At 43.8% G+C, this 13,462-nt stretch overlaps 1 protein-coding gene across 1 annotated transcript in view; it reads left to right on the forward strand.

Annotated features, from left to right (window-relative positions):
- LOC126474147 (sialin-like) overlaps positions 1-13,462 on the forward strand; it is an 86,922-nt gene that overhangs the window by 42,650 nt on the left and 30,810 nt on the right. The window contains exon 7 of the mRNA XM_050101601.1: positions 6,316-6,448. Within this exon, the coding sequence (XP_049957558.1) occupies positions 6,316-6,448 (133 nt within the window). The remainder of the gene's footprint in view (positions 1-6,315; positions 6,449-13,462) is intronic.

Genomic DNA, 13,462 nt, shown 5'->3' on the forward strand with positions numbered 1-13,462 from the left:
GCCAGAAAGAGACACAGGCTGATGGAGTACCATTGAATGTGGAAGATACTGCGACACTCCAAACTGTCCGAGCGCCCAAGGAAGCGAACGCAGCACGATGGCATCACGACAGCATAATGGGGATTACGCGGAGTGTCACAAGAAAGCCTAGATTTGTTATGACAGTAACTAAACAGTTACCCACGCAGGAGTAAAGATCGTCTGAAAGACAAAGTTGAGAAATTCTGAAGCGACCGAGAGAGCTGACCAAACGGAAAACCAGGATGCTTGATGGCATTGGTGCCTCACTGTACCAGAGCACACGAGCACTCCCAGCAGAAATAGAACGTCTGTCTGCGTCAGTCGCGGCAGTCCTGTCGGGAGGGTGGCTCATGTCGGTCGACCCTCTACTCGCCTCGCAGACTTCGAACTTCCATGGAGCACCACAACCTGTTGAAGAGACCTAGCTGCTGTGATGTACAGTGCCTACAACTGAGCCGAGACTAATGGGGTGCTGTGACTGTAACCATTCAGCTGGCTTTCTCGAGGCCTGACCAGCCGGGTCTAGGAGCAGATCCTCATCCATAAGCGTGAGACTGAGCCACTGCTGCCTCTCGCACTGGTTTCTACAGCGGACACCAACGCTGCCAGGCTCTCTCTCTCTGTCTTTCTTAACGGGAGGCCGCACTAAGGGTTTGGTCTTCTACGTCAACGAGAACGCTCTGAAGATCAGAGCTACAGACAGCCCACCGTTGGTGGCACTACTGGTCTCGTCGTCCGCCAAAAACATAGCGGCTTGCTCTGTGAGCAGTTGCTGCTGGGGAAGACAAAAAATGGTCAAACGGCTCTGAGCACAACGGCACTTAACATCTGAGGTCATCAATTCCCTAGAACTGAGAACTACTTAAAGCTAACTAACCTAACGACAATACACACATCCATGCCTGAGGCAGGATTCTAATAACCTGCGACCGTAGCGGTCGTGCGGTTCCAGACTGGGGCGCCTAGAACCGCTCGGCCACAGCAGCCGGCTGTGGAAGACAACTGTGTGCTTGTGATTAATAAATATATAACTGACAGCAATGTTTTCTTTTCCTCACCACTGCCTCCCGCTGGTACAATCCTGACGACCGTAGGGCCCATAAACTAGCTCTCCATTATATGTTCCATTTACTTTCTCAGTCCAGTTTTCTCGTATGAACAATCACGTATTCACTTCACAATGACTTTTCACTTAGGGTAAATCAAGCCGTTTGTGAATTTTATCAGGACCTGAACTCATCTTCTTTTACTGAAACTGTTCACTGCAGAGTCACTTTAAAGAGGTTGTGGATACCCCACCTTCTCAGCGGAAGTGTTTGCTATGCCAAGTGCACGACTTCAGGCTGCCCAGTCAGTACCAGGCTACCCTGACAATAGTTTGAACTCTGCAGAGTCTGAATGCCAAAGCAGAACACAATACGAAGAGCTACGAACACTGCATAGTGCTATGTGGATTCTTCCCACTAGTGATGAAATATAGTACAGCAATCCTATAAAGCCCATCTGCAATGTTCCGTTTATCTGAAAATATTAGATAATATCTGGGAAACTGACCCTGAGATAGTAGTTCACATAATGGGCATAATTCTGTTGTCTGTTTAATACTGTTGTGTTGTAATGGAAAGTTGCTAATCTTTTCCAAAAATGTTTTGTAAACGGTAACTGCAGTTAGCTTAACCATAGTCGAGAACAAGACAAAATTTGTGAAAATAAAAGCAGTCACAAAATAGTTCACTTACATTCCTGAAATTCTGACTGCAAATGGGACACTGAAGTGCAATTTTTACATTTAATAAATGTAATTAATATTAACTAATTTCTAAATCTAGGTACTGTGATAAAGCCACCACCATGAAAATAAGATTCCTATAGTGACCATAATAGCAGCACTATGATTACATACAATAGGCTGCTAATGTACGCTGAGAAAGTGTAACTATGAATTCGAATTCAATATAATAATTTTGTGAGCAGAAAAATTGTCTAGCATTTAATTTTACAATCCAGTCATGTCACCTTCTTTATGCAATCACCCAGTAGGTTCAGAACACTTATGTTGTCATAGCCTGTTAAGGTTCTGTCGGCTAAATATAAGCACTGACAGATGAAATTGATGATAGTAAAATCATCTTAATGATTAGATTACACCACTTTTCTCTGTGACTTCAGCACCTTGTCGTTTTGAAATATTTGCCGGGATATTCTTCAGGAGTCTTTTGAATTAATGTAGTTGAACAGTGTTCCAATGTTAAGTAACTGACCCGACATCTCGTCCACAGGAACAAATAGCAGCAAAAAAATTATGATTATTTCTGAAAAGGGTCCATTAATTGTTGAGAACTTCATTCTCGCATTTCCTTTTGGTCAGCAGGCAACAAATGCAACATCCACTTTGCGGTTTCATTGTAAGTTCCTCATGTGAAATGTGCAATCCTCTCTGGTTTACATCCACTGACCAGCCAGAACATTATGATCATCGACCTACTATTGATATAAACTCGTCCAGGCACTAGCAGCGTCACGTGGCTAGGAATGACCCCCACCACGTCCAGTCGTCGTAGGGTTGGCCGGTCACCGCTCATTACAAATGTCGGACGTCGTGGGGTAGGCAGACTGGAGAAACAAAACAGGCGGCGAACTATTGCGGAACTAACGTGAGACTTTAACGCTGAGCAGATTAAAAGCGTGTCTGAACACACAGTGCACCGGACACTCCTAACGATGGGCCTCCACAGCCCATGTATGTGCCAATGTTAACACCACGACATCGGCCGCTACGACTGAAATGGAGCACGTGACCATCGACACTGGACATTGACGCAGTGGCGGAGCGTTCTGATGAATCCCGATACCTTCTTCGTCATGCCGATGGGAGGGTGCGAATCCGTTGTCTTCCAGGGGAACAGCTCCTTGACACCCGTACTGCGTGACGGAGACAGGCTGGCGGCGGCTCTGAGAAGCATGCAGTGGGGCTCGTGAAAGGCACCGTGGCGGCCAAGGCGTATCGTGCAGTGCTTGCAGCCCACATACACCCCTTCATGATGATCATGTTTCCTGACGACAGTGCCAATCCTCAACAAGATAATACGCCATGTCACAAGGCAAGGGGTAGGATGAAGTGGTTCGAGAAACACATTGGCGAGTTCCAATTGAAGTGCTGGCCCCCAAAGATGCCAGATCTGAACCCATCCGAACACACGTGGGCTGTGATTGAATGTAGCATCAAAGCTCATTGCCACCCTCCCCGTAATTTACGGGAATTAGGTGACTTGCGTGCGCAGATGTAGGGCCAACTCCATCCAGCGACCTACCAATGCATCATTCCGTCCATGCCACGATGTGTCGCCACTGCTATCCGTGCCAATGGTGGACATGCTGGCTACTAGGTTTGTGGTCAATCAGTGATACGACTTTGAAGTTTCGTTTGAACAAAATATTTGTACATATCTAATCGACACTTACAACATTATAAAAACATAATTTTACTAAAATCTGCGTTACCCCTCTACTAATGTTTTCCCTGTCCTGGCGTTCGAAGGAAGGAAAAATACAGGATGTCCAGGAACTCCATTATCATTCCAGAAAATCTTAAAACTGTTACAGATAGAGAATCGTGGTTTGTTGCACACACAGTGCACCGAACACTCCTAATGATTGGCTTCCACAGCCCATGCATGTGCCAATATTAACACCACGGCGTCGGCCGCTACGACTGAAATCGGCACGTAACCATCGGCGCTGGGCGTTGGCACAGTGGCAGAGCGTTGCATGATCTGATGAATCCCGATACCTTCTTCGTCATGCCGATGGGAGGGTGCGAATCCGTTGTCTTCCAGGGGAACAGCTTCTTGACACCTGTACTGCGTGACGGAGACAGGCTGGCTGGTGCACCACCATGCTGGAATACATTAAATCTATTCGCAATTGTGAATATGGGCAACCATCAGCTGTAGAAAGGAAAGATGACAGTGAAAACCTGTGCCAGACCAGAACGCAAACCCGTATTTCCCACTTTTCGCGAGGGGCGCGCACACGAGTCGTGACCAAACACAAACTTCCATATGTCGTCAAACATGTGTCTACAACCTGTGCTCGTACATCCATTATGTACATTCTCGTACAGGGGAGAGATTGTACTTGAAAGTCACTTGCCCGGTGTCAGCGGATAAATGTGATATTGCAGTGTCTGTGTTGTTCCGAATCACAATACATGAAGTTTGACTTGCATCAAGTTTAGGTCTGGCGATCAGTCCTGCTCGGACAGATTAATGTAAGGAGATCGCCTGCGAAAAGCGGGAAATCCCGTTTCGAGTGGCGGTCGGGCACAAATTTTCAACGTCGTCATTCCATTACACAGCTGACGGTTTTCCATATTCGCAGTTGCGAACACACTTCATGAATTTCATAATGGCTATAGTCACCGTGGTGTCTGTTTCTTCGGACATGCGTGCTTGTTCGATGGTACATTGCATCGTAATTCGGACTAACACAGCCACTGCAACATCGTGTTTATCCACCAACACGGGGCAAGCGACTTCCAAGAAAAAATGTCTCGACTGTACAGGAAGATACATAATGGATGTACGAGTAGACGTTGTAGACACAGAGTTGTCGACACCTGGAAGTTTGGTTCTAGCCGTGAGTCATGGCCAGGGAGTCGACTGGTAAGGCGACCGCTCGCGAAAAGCTGGAAACATCGGTTCGAGTCCCGGTTCGGCAAAAATTTTCATTGTCATTATTCCATTCTACAGCTAATGCTTGTCTACATTTGCAATTGCAAATAGATTTAATGTATTTCATAATGGCTGTCGCTGCAGTGCCTGTTCCTTTGGACCAGTTAGCGTGCACAAAGGTACATTGCATTGTAACGCGGAATGTCATACCATGTTGGAAGGTGATAGACGTCTGCGGATCTGCGGTAGCAGAAATTGTTCGAACGTACCCTGGCAAACATTTACCATTAATTTTCGTCTACGAAGAGAAATGGGCCTGACAATTTATCGCACAGTAGAACATACCGAACATCAAGCTGAGTTGTGATCATGTTTGTTGTGTATGTTTTAAGAGTCATAGATCCTAATGTTCTTTCCTCGTATGTTGCTTTTTGATGTATTCCAAATCAGATCTGCAACGAAGGACAAAGGAAAAAGCTTACTACAGAAGACGGTTCTATGTCTCTAATAATCGAAAATTAAGATTTTTTTGAAATAATAGTGAGACTTTATGGAGATCCCGTATTACTATGACGTGCTGACTGTTTAGTGGTCATTAGCTATCACTCATCGGACGGAGTAAAATGTTAAGGAAGAAAATACTTCGTAGCATTTTCAGATGAACGAAGAGAAGTGGGCCTGCCAATTTATCGCGCATTAGAACATACCGAACATTAAGCTCAGTTGTGGTCATGTTTGTTGTGTAATTGACTTATACAAAATGTAGGAAACCTGAATTAGGACTGTCAGCCGGGGATTTGAATCTATTTCTCTAGAATACAAATTTATTGTGCTGACTACTGTCCCATACTGTTCAGACAAACGTAGCGCAGCAGCCCACATTGGGTCTCAAATCCGACGTAAAATTTATTTTTACTCCTACCTGCTTTCAGTAACCCTTAGGATGAGCAAACGCGAAAAATCTATACATCAGAAAAATTGTTCTCCAAACAGTTTTCTATACTGTTTCATGTGATGGAGAATAACTGATTTCATAACATTTAGTTCCATTATTATGTGCTTACCAAAGGGCTTAATGCAGCCAAAAGAGTATAGTTATAGTCTTTTTCGTAGGACTGTAACTTCTTTCTAGGTACGTTAAAACAGACTGCATGCGTTGTTCTATTCTCGGAGACGAGATAACAAAGATAAGTGTTTGGAAAATAGATCTCTTATACATCCATGTCATACAGCTGTGGATCTACATCGCTCTGTTCCCAAGATTAAAACACTAAACTAAATGTTGAAAACTTGCTCATTTCTTACATAAAACAGTCTCTTAGATGTTACACAAAAGTGGATGTTTTTCATGTCTAGAATGAGACTACACATAATGTATGTGATATCTTGGATTACAGAAAAATAATTTAAGTATTTTACTCCATCCAGTTTTTAAAATTTTTAATGATTTACGATGTGTTTCAACCCCTAGTAGTACATTTTCGGATTTAGCTTTTATTAATGTCGTAGAATATCTAAAACGTAAATAAATAGATGTGACAAAAATTGTGACTTATCTGATTAGTTGTTTATACCGTCAGGTGTATTGCAAAAATAGTCAAGGTTCCTGTATTTCACACAGAATGGTATCCTGTCTGCTGTTCCTCATATCACCGGCTCGATTGGCAATTTGCTGTTTGGATGGTTGGTTGACTTTATTTACCGCAGGGGCTATGTGTCCAAAATTAGTGTGTTCCGTATCACAAACGCAATAGGTAAGTTTATTCATAGTATCTTTCTTTTCGCCTTTATTGCCTCTCTCCAAAAATTTTTACTTGTGATCCTCATTTTGAGTGAAAGCAGAAAGTGATGCTGTATACAAAAGAACGCCTTAATAGTAATTATTTTTAGTCATGATTTCGGGATCTGTTTAAGGAGTTTCTAGTCCTTCAATTGAGCTTGGGTAACCCACTGAGGGGTGACAGTCATGTGTATATTTAATTTGGTCAGATAAATCGACCAGGCTCTCCCTTACGTCGGACCGTGGATACCTACATCTACATCTACTCACATGCTCCGCAAACCACCGTATGGTGCTTGGCGGAGGGTACCTTGTGCCACTACTAGTTATTTCCTTTCCTAGAAACAGAAGTAGAACTTCAAACAGCCAAGACCGCTACTGTACACCGTTTATTGTGATGACCGGTTTCAGCAAACTACGTTTCCATCAGCATCTCTTCTTCAGTACATTCCACTGAATCTTGATTAAACACATATAATATATATGATATCACAGAACGATATTTCATGAACATGAGAACACTCACTATAATCAGTGAAATATGTACGTTGTTTTATGTAATAGTTATTTTATGTTTGTTTTACTGATATACTATTGTTCTCATTTTCGTGAAATATAATTCTGTGATATGACACGGTATAACATGTATTTGATCAAGATTCAGTGCGACGTACTGAGCAAGATCTGATGAAGGCAATGTAGTTTGCTGAAACTGGTCATCACAATAAATGCTATGCAATAGCAATCTTGGCTGTTTGAAGTTATATTTCTGTTTCAAGGAAAGGAAATAACAAGTAGCGGTACAAGGTATCCACCGCCCAGCACCATACGGTGACTTGCGGAGAATGTGTGTAGCAGTAGATGTAGGTAAGCACGGTTCTACATCAATCTATATCGCCCCATGGCTTGATAATGCCAAGAATATGTGATTTCATTTCCAGTCCACTCGCAAACAGAGCGAGGGAAGAAAACTCGCAAACAGAGCGAGGGAAGAAAACAACTGCCTCCTTACGAGCTCTGACCTCATCTTCATGGTTCTTACGCGAAACGTATGATGGCGGCAGCAGGATCATTCTGCAGCCAGTCTCAAATGCCGGTTCTATAAATTTTCTCAATAGTGCTCTTCGGAAAGACCGGTGCCTTCCCTCCAGTGATTCCCACTTGAGTTTTCGAAACATCTACGTAATACTTTCGTGTTGATCGAACCTACTGGTAACAAATCTATCAGCCTGCCTCTGAATTGCTTTGATATCTTCCTTCCTTCTACATTGAATCTTAATTAAATAATGATAATGATTACTATTATTCTTTCTTTTCTCAGACGTTATGTCTGGTCAAAAATGGAAAGTGACGCGGACCTTGATCAAGCGTGACTTCCTTTTAACTGTGCGGTATACGTTACATTGCATTTAGGAACTTTCGGGTAATTGAACATCTATCAATAATTACAGATTTCTGTAGCTGTATATATACATTTGGATGTAGCTGTATTGCGTTGATGTACTGGTGGATATTGTGTGGTATGGGTCCTGTAGTTGATAGTATAATTGGTATAATGTCAACTTTATCCTGATGCCGCATGTCCCTGACTTCCTCAGCCAGTTGGATGTACTTTTCAATTATTTCTCCTGTTTTCTTTTGTATATTTGTAATTATTATTATTATTATTATAGAAGTGGAAGGATAATTTGCAGTTATGGCCATTTGGAATAACAGCAGCGAAGAGCTTTGTACCTGGTGGATAGTATACCTGAGTACACATGGTGTTTTGTGATCGGTGTTTTAGTCTAGTGACTTGTTTTAGAATCATATGAAGGAACGCGCACTGGAGGCCGTCATAAGCACTTTCCGGTAATTTCTACCGTTTTTGTTGCGTGTGAGGTTGTATTTTGTGAACGTTCATAAATATCACATCTACATATTTAAGTGCTATATAATAAGTTAAAGCAATTTTGAGGATACTGTTAATTCTTCCGTTACAGAGTTTTATGGTGAGTAAAATCTGCATTAAAAAAAAAAAAATTTGTTGCATAACTTGTGGTCGATGGAGCCATACTTCGCAGGTCCTGCACCCTCTTGTAACTTGAGGCGGAAGAAGGTATTCCAGCTTGGAACTCATTTAGTGGGATACTGCTCAGCCAATCCTCCATAGAAAAACACTTAGGGAATTTGAAACACATCACTGTAAACAATTCAGTCCTGCAATCGTTGGTAAATTATATACAAGAAAAAATATCAGTAGTTGAGCACGGAGGTCTCCCCGTCTGGCTGTTTTTGAGATCCAAATGTCTGAAGATCCCGTTTGTGGGGAGTTTCTCTTACGATTTGGCTAAGATTTTTAAAAACCAGGATTTACGTGTTGTTTTTACTACTGGTAACGAGCTTCAGCATCATTACATGCAACAATGAACGCCCCCATAATGATAAGTGTTGTGTCTAGACAAGACAGCCTAGACACAATGAGAGGAAGCCGAAAGGCACGCGCTTAAACTCACGCAGGCTGGCGTGAGGTCTGAAACAGGATACGTAGTGAATGCTATAAAGAAAAGTACGTAGCTTCTGGAATACTTAACTTTAATCCATAATTGTAGAACATCGCTCTTGATGATGCATGCTTCATAATATTAATTAGCAATTGAATACGGGGCCTTGCTAGGTCGCAGCAAATGTAGCTGAAGGCTAGGCTAACTATCGTCTCGGCAATTGAGAGCGTAATTGTCAGTGATCCCCTTCTGGCAAAGTCGTCTGTACAGCTGGGGCGAGTGCTAGTACGTCTCTCTAGACCTGCCGTGTGGTGGCGCTCGGTCTGCGATCACTGACAGTGGCGACACGCGGGTCCGACGTATACTACCGGACCGCGGCCGATTTAAAAGCTACCACCTAGCAAGTGTGGTGTCTGGCGGTGACACCACAATAAGTAATCAGGGTCAGGCGCATATAATTTAGAGTGTAGTAGCTGCGATACGTCATATATAGGTCTTAACAAAAATGTTGGGCACGAATTTCAGGACACATTCTTCACACACAGACGAAGAAATTATGTTAAATTTTTTATATTTGGGTCTCGAAACGCTTGGTTTCATTTTCTGCAACGAGTTTCACCAAGATCAGATAGTAAATTTTCAGAATCGGCATATGCATGTGCATACGTGCTTATATGGGTAGACGTCAATCCTCACGCAACTGTTGAAGCAAGTAAGAAACGAAGATTTTCAGTGTTTGGGCCGACATTGTTGGTGACTGTTTGGTAGGGCCTGTTTTCTCCCAACCTGACTCAAGGTCCTTCGCATAACAAAAGGATCTGATGCGCTTCCTGCAAGTACCACAACAGACTTTAAATCTTCGTGAAAAGTCCTGATCGTCTTCAGGAGTTCTGGAGGACACCCCACTAATAAAGTGTACAGTCCCTCCCTGCCCTCTGTCTCAAATGCGTTATTTAGATTGATTAAGGTACTGAACAAAGGAATATTCTTCAGCAGGAATTTTTTCTGAAATTGTCAGGGTGTGAAGTTCATATGAATAGTAGATCGCTAATCTCGAAACCCACGTTGAAACTCGCGGTACACGTACTGGGCACGCTTTTCCAGCGTGCATAGCACCACACAGGCAAACGCTTTTCCGACGACACTCAGCAGTGAAACTAAGCCGTAGCAATTGCAATCACCGCGATCGCCTTTATGTAGAGCGTCGATGTTGGCATCGCGTATATCCTGCGCCACAGTACCCTCGGCTCCACATTCAATAAATGGTTGTAGAACACTGGTAGGGGCGGTATCAGTTATATGCGGATGCTGTTGTTCCCCCATTTCAGCCGTGCAGCAACACTCTGGAGTTCCTCTTTCGCAAACACAGCGTCCAAAGCGTGACAAGTAGACAACTGAGAAATTGTTCCATAAAATTTCGGCACAACTTCCAACTGTCTGCAAATCGCTGCCACGATATCTCATCTCAGAGTCTTCTGGCCATCCCCACCTGAACACTGACAGGAAAGGCACTGAGATCACGTGTTTAAGACCCCGCCGGCACGTGCACGGTATGTCAAGTTGGCGTTGAGATAGTGTGTGAAAAGTGATAATTACCGACTCTTAATTAGCTAGGTAAGAAGATCAGGAGGGATTGTACTAATGGGGATTTTACTCACTTCATTCAGTGGTGTAACACGAATTTATTTTACGCAGTTTAAATCACGTAGCAGCCAATTAAGCCCTTTTTAATTAATTAAAAGCCAAAGTAATGAGTCCCATTTAAAATTCCATGTCAATTTAAATAATTTGCAGAAAATTTAACGTTAACTTTAACCCAAGATGACTTAATATTCTTTAATGCAAGACCCGTTCTAGTAATACATAGAGTGAAGTAAGGGTAAAGTCGTAACAAAGACAGACATAAATCTAAATACCAGAACACATCAGAAGCGCCTTAATTACCGAATGGTAAAAATAAAAAATGATTTAAACTTAACTAATAAAAAAACTAAAACAATGAAAAACAATTTAACAATTAAAGTATATGTTGAGAGACAACACACAGCGTAAAAATTGACCCACATGCTTGGAATGACATGGGGTTTTATTAGAACCAAAAAACAAAACGAAGTTCACAAAATGTCCGACAGATGGCGCTGGACAGCAAAACGTCAGTGACTGCGCATGACAATTGTGTATAAAAGGAGCTGTAATGAGAGAGAGAATCAGATGCGCCAGCAGTCGCAGCATGTTGACGTTACCTGGAAAGGCGTTTTTAGTGAAGCTGTGTTATCAGAATGGGGAATGTGCTAGTTCAGTGTTACGATCCCATCGCCGTAGGAAGGGAGATTCGAACGGGTAAAGGTCAGTTGACAAATGCAGCTGTGGAGAGAATGATTTCGAAGTTCGAAGCCACGGGTTGTTTAGGCGATAGACCCCTTAGTGGCCGACCGAGCACAAGGCGTAATGCTGCTGAGACAGTTCAGGAAGAAATGGAGAGTGTAGCGGGTTCGTCTATGCGCGGGGAAGTCAGCGCTCGTGCAGTCGAATGTCGCACCGGCATTCCATACACTACTGTTTGGTTGGCACTGAGGCGTACCCTCCGATGCTATCCGTACGAAATCTATTGGCATCATGAACTGTTACCTGGCGATTCAGTGAAGCAGAGGGCATTTGCGGTGTGGGCGTTTCAAAAGATGGCGGAAGATGACGATTGGTTGAGTAACGTGTTGTGGACCGACGAAGCTCATTTCACGCTCCGAGGGTCTGTCAACGCCCGCAACTGCAGAATTTGGGCCACCGAAAATCCTAGAACTGTCGTGGAAATTCCATTGCACGACGAGAAAGTCACGGTATGGGTTGGATTTACCACATCTACCGCTATCGGGCCTTTTTTCTTCGAGGAAATGCGTGATTCTGGTTTTGTAACTGCTACCGTGACGGGCGAGAGGTACGCCGATATGTTACAGAATCGTATCATCCCCAGCCTGGCTGATTAACGCCTGCTGGAACGTACAATGTTTATGCAGGATGGCGCTCCACCCCATATTGCTAGACGCGTGAAAGATCTCTTGCGCGCGTCGTTTGGTGATGATCGTGTGCTCAGCCGCTACTTTCGTCATGCTAGGCCTCCCAGGTCCCCAGACCTCAGTCCGTGCGATTGTTGGCTTTGGTGTTACCTGTAGTCGCAAGTGTATCGTGATCGACCGACATCTCTAGGGATGCTGAAAGACAACATCCGACGCCAATGCCTCACCATAACGTTGCTTCTGGAGCGGATTAGTGTCGAGGTCCGGTGTGCCGGTCAGCCTGTGGATGGTTTTTAAGGCGGTTTTCCATCTGCCTCGGCGATTGCGGGCTGGTTTCCTTCATAATACCTCAGTTACAGTATGTCGGCCACTCCTGCGCAAACACTGTCTCCACGTATGCGTACGCCATAATTACTCTACCACACAAACATTTGGAGTTATAGTTGTCTGGTATGAGACGTTCCCAGGGGGCGTACACTGGGGTGCGAACCGCAGAATAACCCCTGGGTTCGGTGTGGGGCGGCGTTGGGGTGGGTGGGCTGCTAGGACCTATTGTGGGGTTGTGAACTGCTGAGGGCTCCGGCGGGACGAAGCCTCTCCATCGTTTCTAGGTCCCCGGTAAGATACACACAATACACAATACACTGGCAATGTGTACTAGTGATTGTGGGAGTGGAACTCAATACAACCCCAAACCAGTACCAGGTGCTGGACCAGTATGGCAACAGTTCCGCAGTCTCTCACCACTATGTCTCCAGACTCTAATCCGACCATCATGGCGGTGCAGGCACAATCTGGATCCCTCGGTAAAAACAATGTCGTTCCATTCGGTTGGCCATCTCCGTCGTTCATCGCACCACTGCCGACGCAAACGCCTGCGGCGTTGACGTAGTGATAAACGTAGCAATGGACATTTTACAAGGTGTACACTGTGCTGTAAACAACATCGAATGGTACATGCGGACATCGTTTGTTGCGCAAGAGACCGAATTTGTTGTGACACAGTTCCCAATGTAGCAGAGCGATCCATTAGTGCCATGCGCTCAATATGCCTGTCATCACGTGTAGTGGCGCAATTAAACAATCGCTCGCGTCGGTCCGTCGTTCCCTCCTGTATCCAGCGATTACACATACACACATACACGCACGTACACATACATACAGGAAATAAGTTCTCCTTTAGCTTACTCGCTATAAAAACATGAATCATACATTCAAAATTAGCACTAGATTGAAAAAAACAAAATAATGAACAAGCAAGTGATAAAAAAAAACCTCTCTCTATGAGTGTGGTCAGATAAGTTTTTCGTAAATCTCGAATTGTGTATGAAAAGTTGCGACGACAGGTGAGAGTGAAATGAAAAACGTGTGAAAAACAGTGTCCATAACTACAACCCACAAACACGCGAAGTATGTGCATTATGACAGCCAGGCACCACTCTCGGAAAAATAGTTTGAAAAGCCGCTCTTTGAACAAAGAAACTTATTCCTCCT

This window comes from Schistocerca serialis, chromosome 4 (assembly GCF_023864345.2).
Source record: "Schistocerca serialis cubense isolate TAMUIC-IGC-003099 chromosome 4, iqSchSeri2.2, whole genome shotgun sequence".
NCBI lineage: Eukaryota > Metazoa > Arthropoda > Insecta > Orthoptera > Acrididae > Schistocerca > Schistocerca serialis.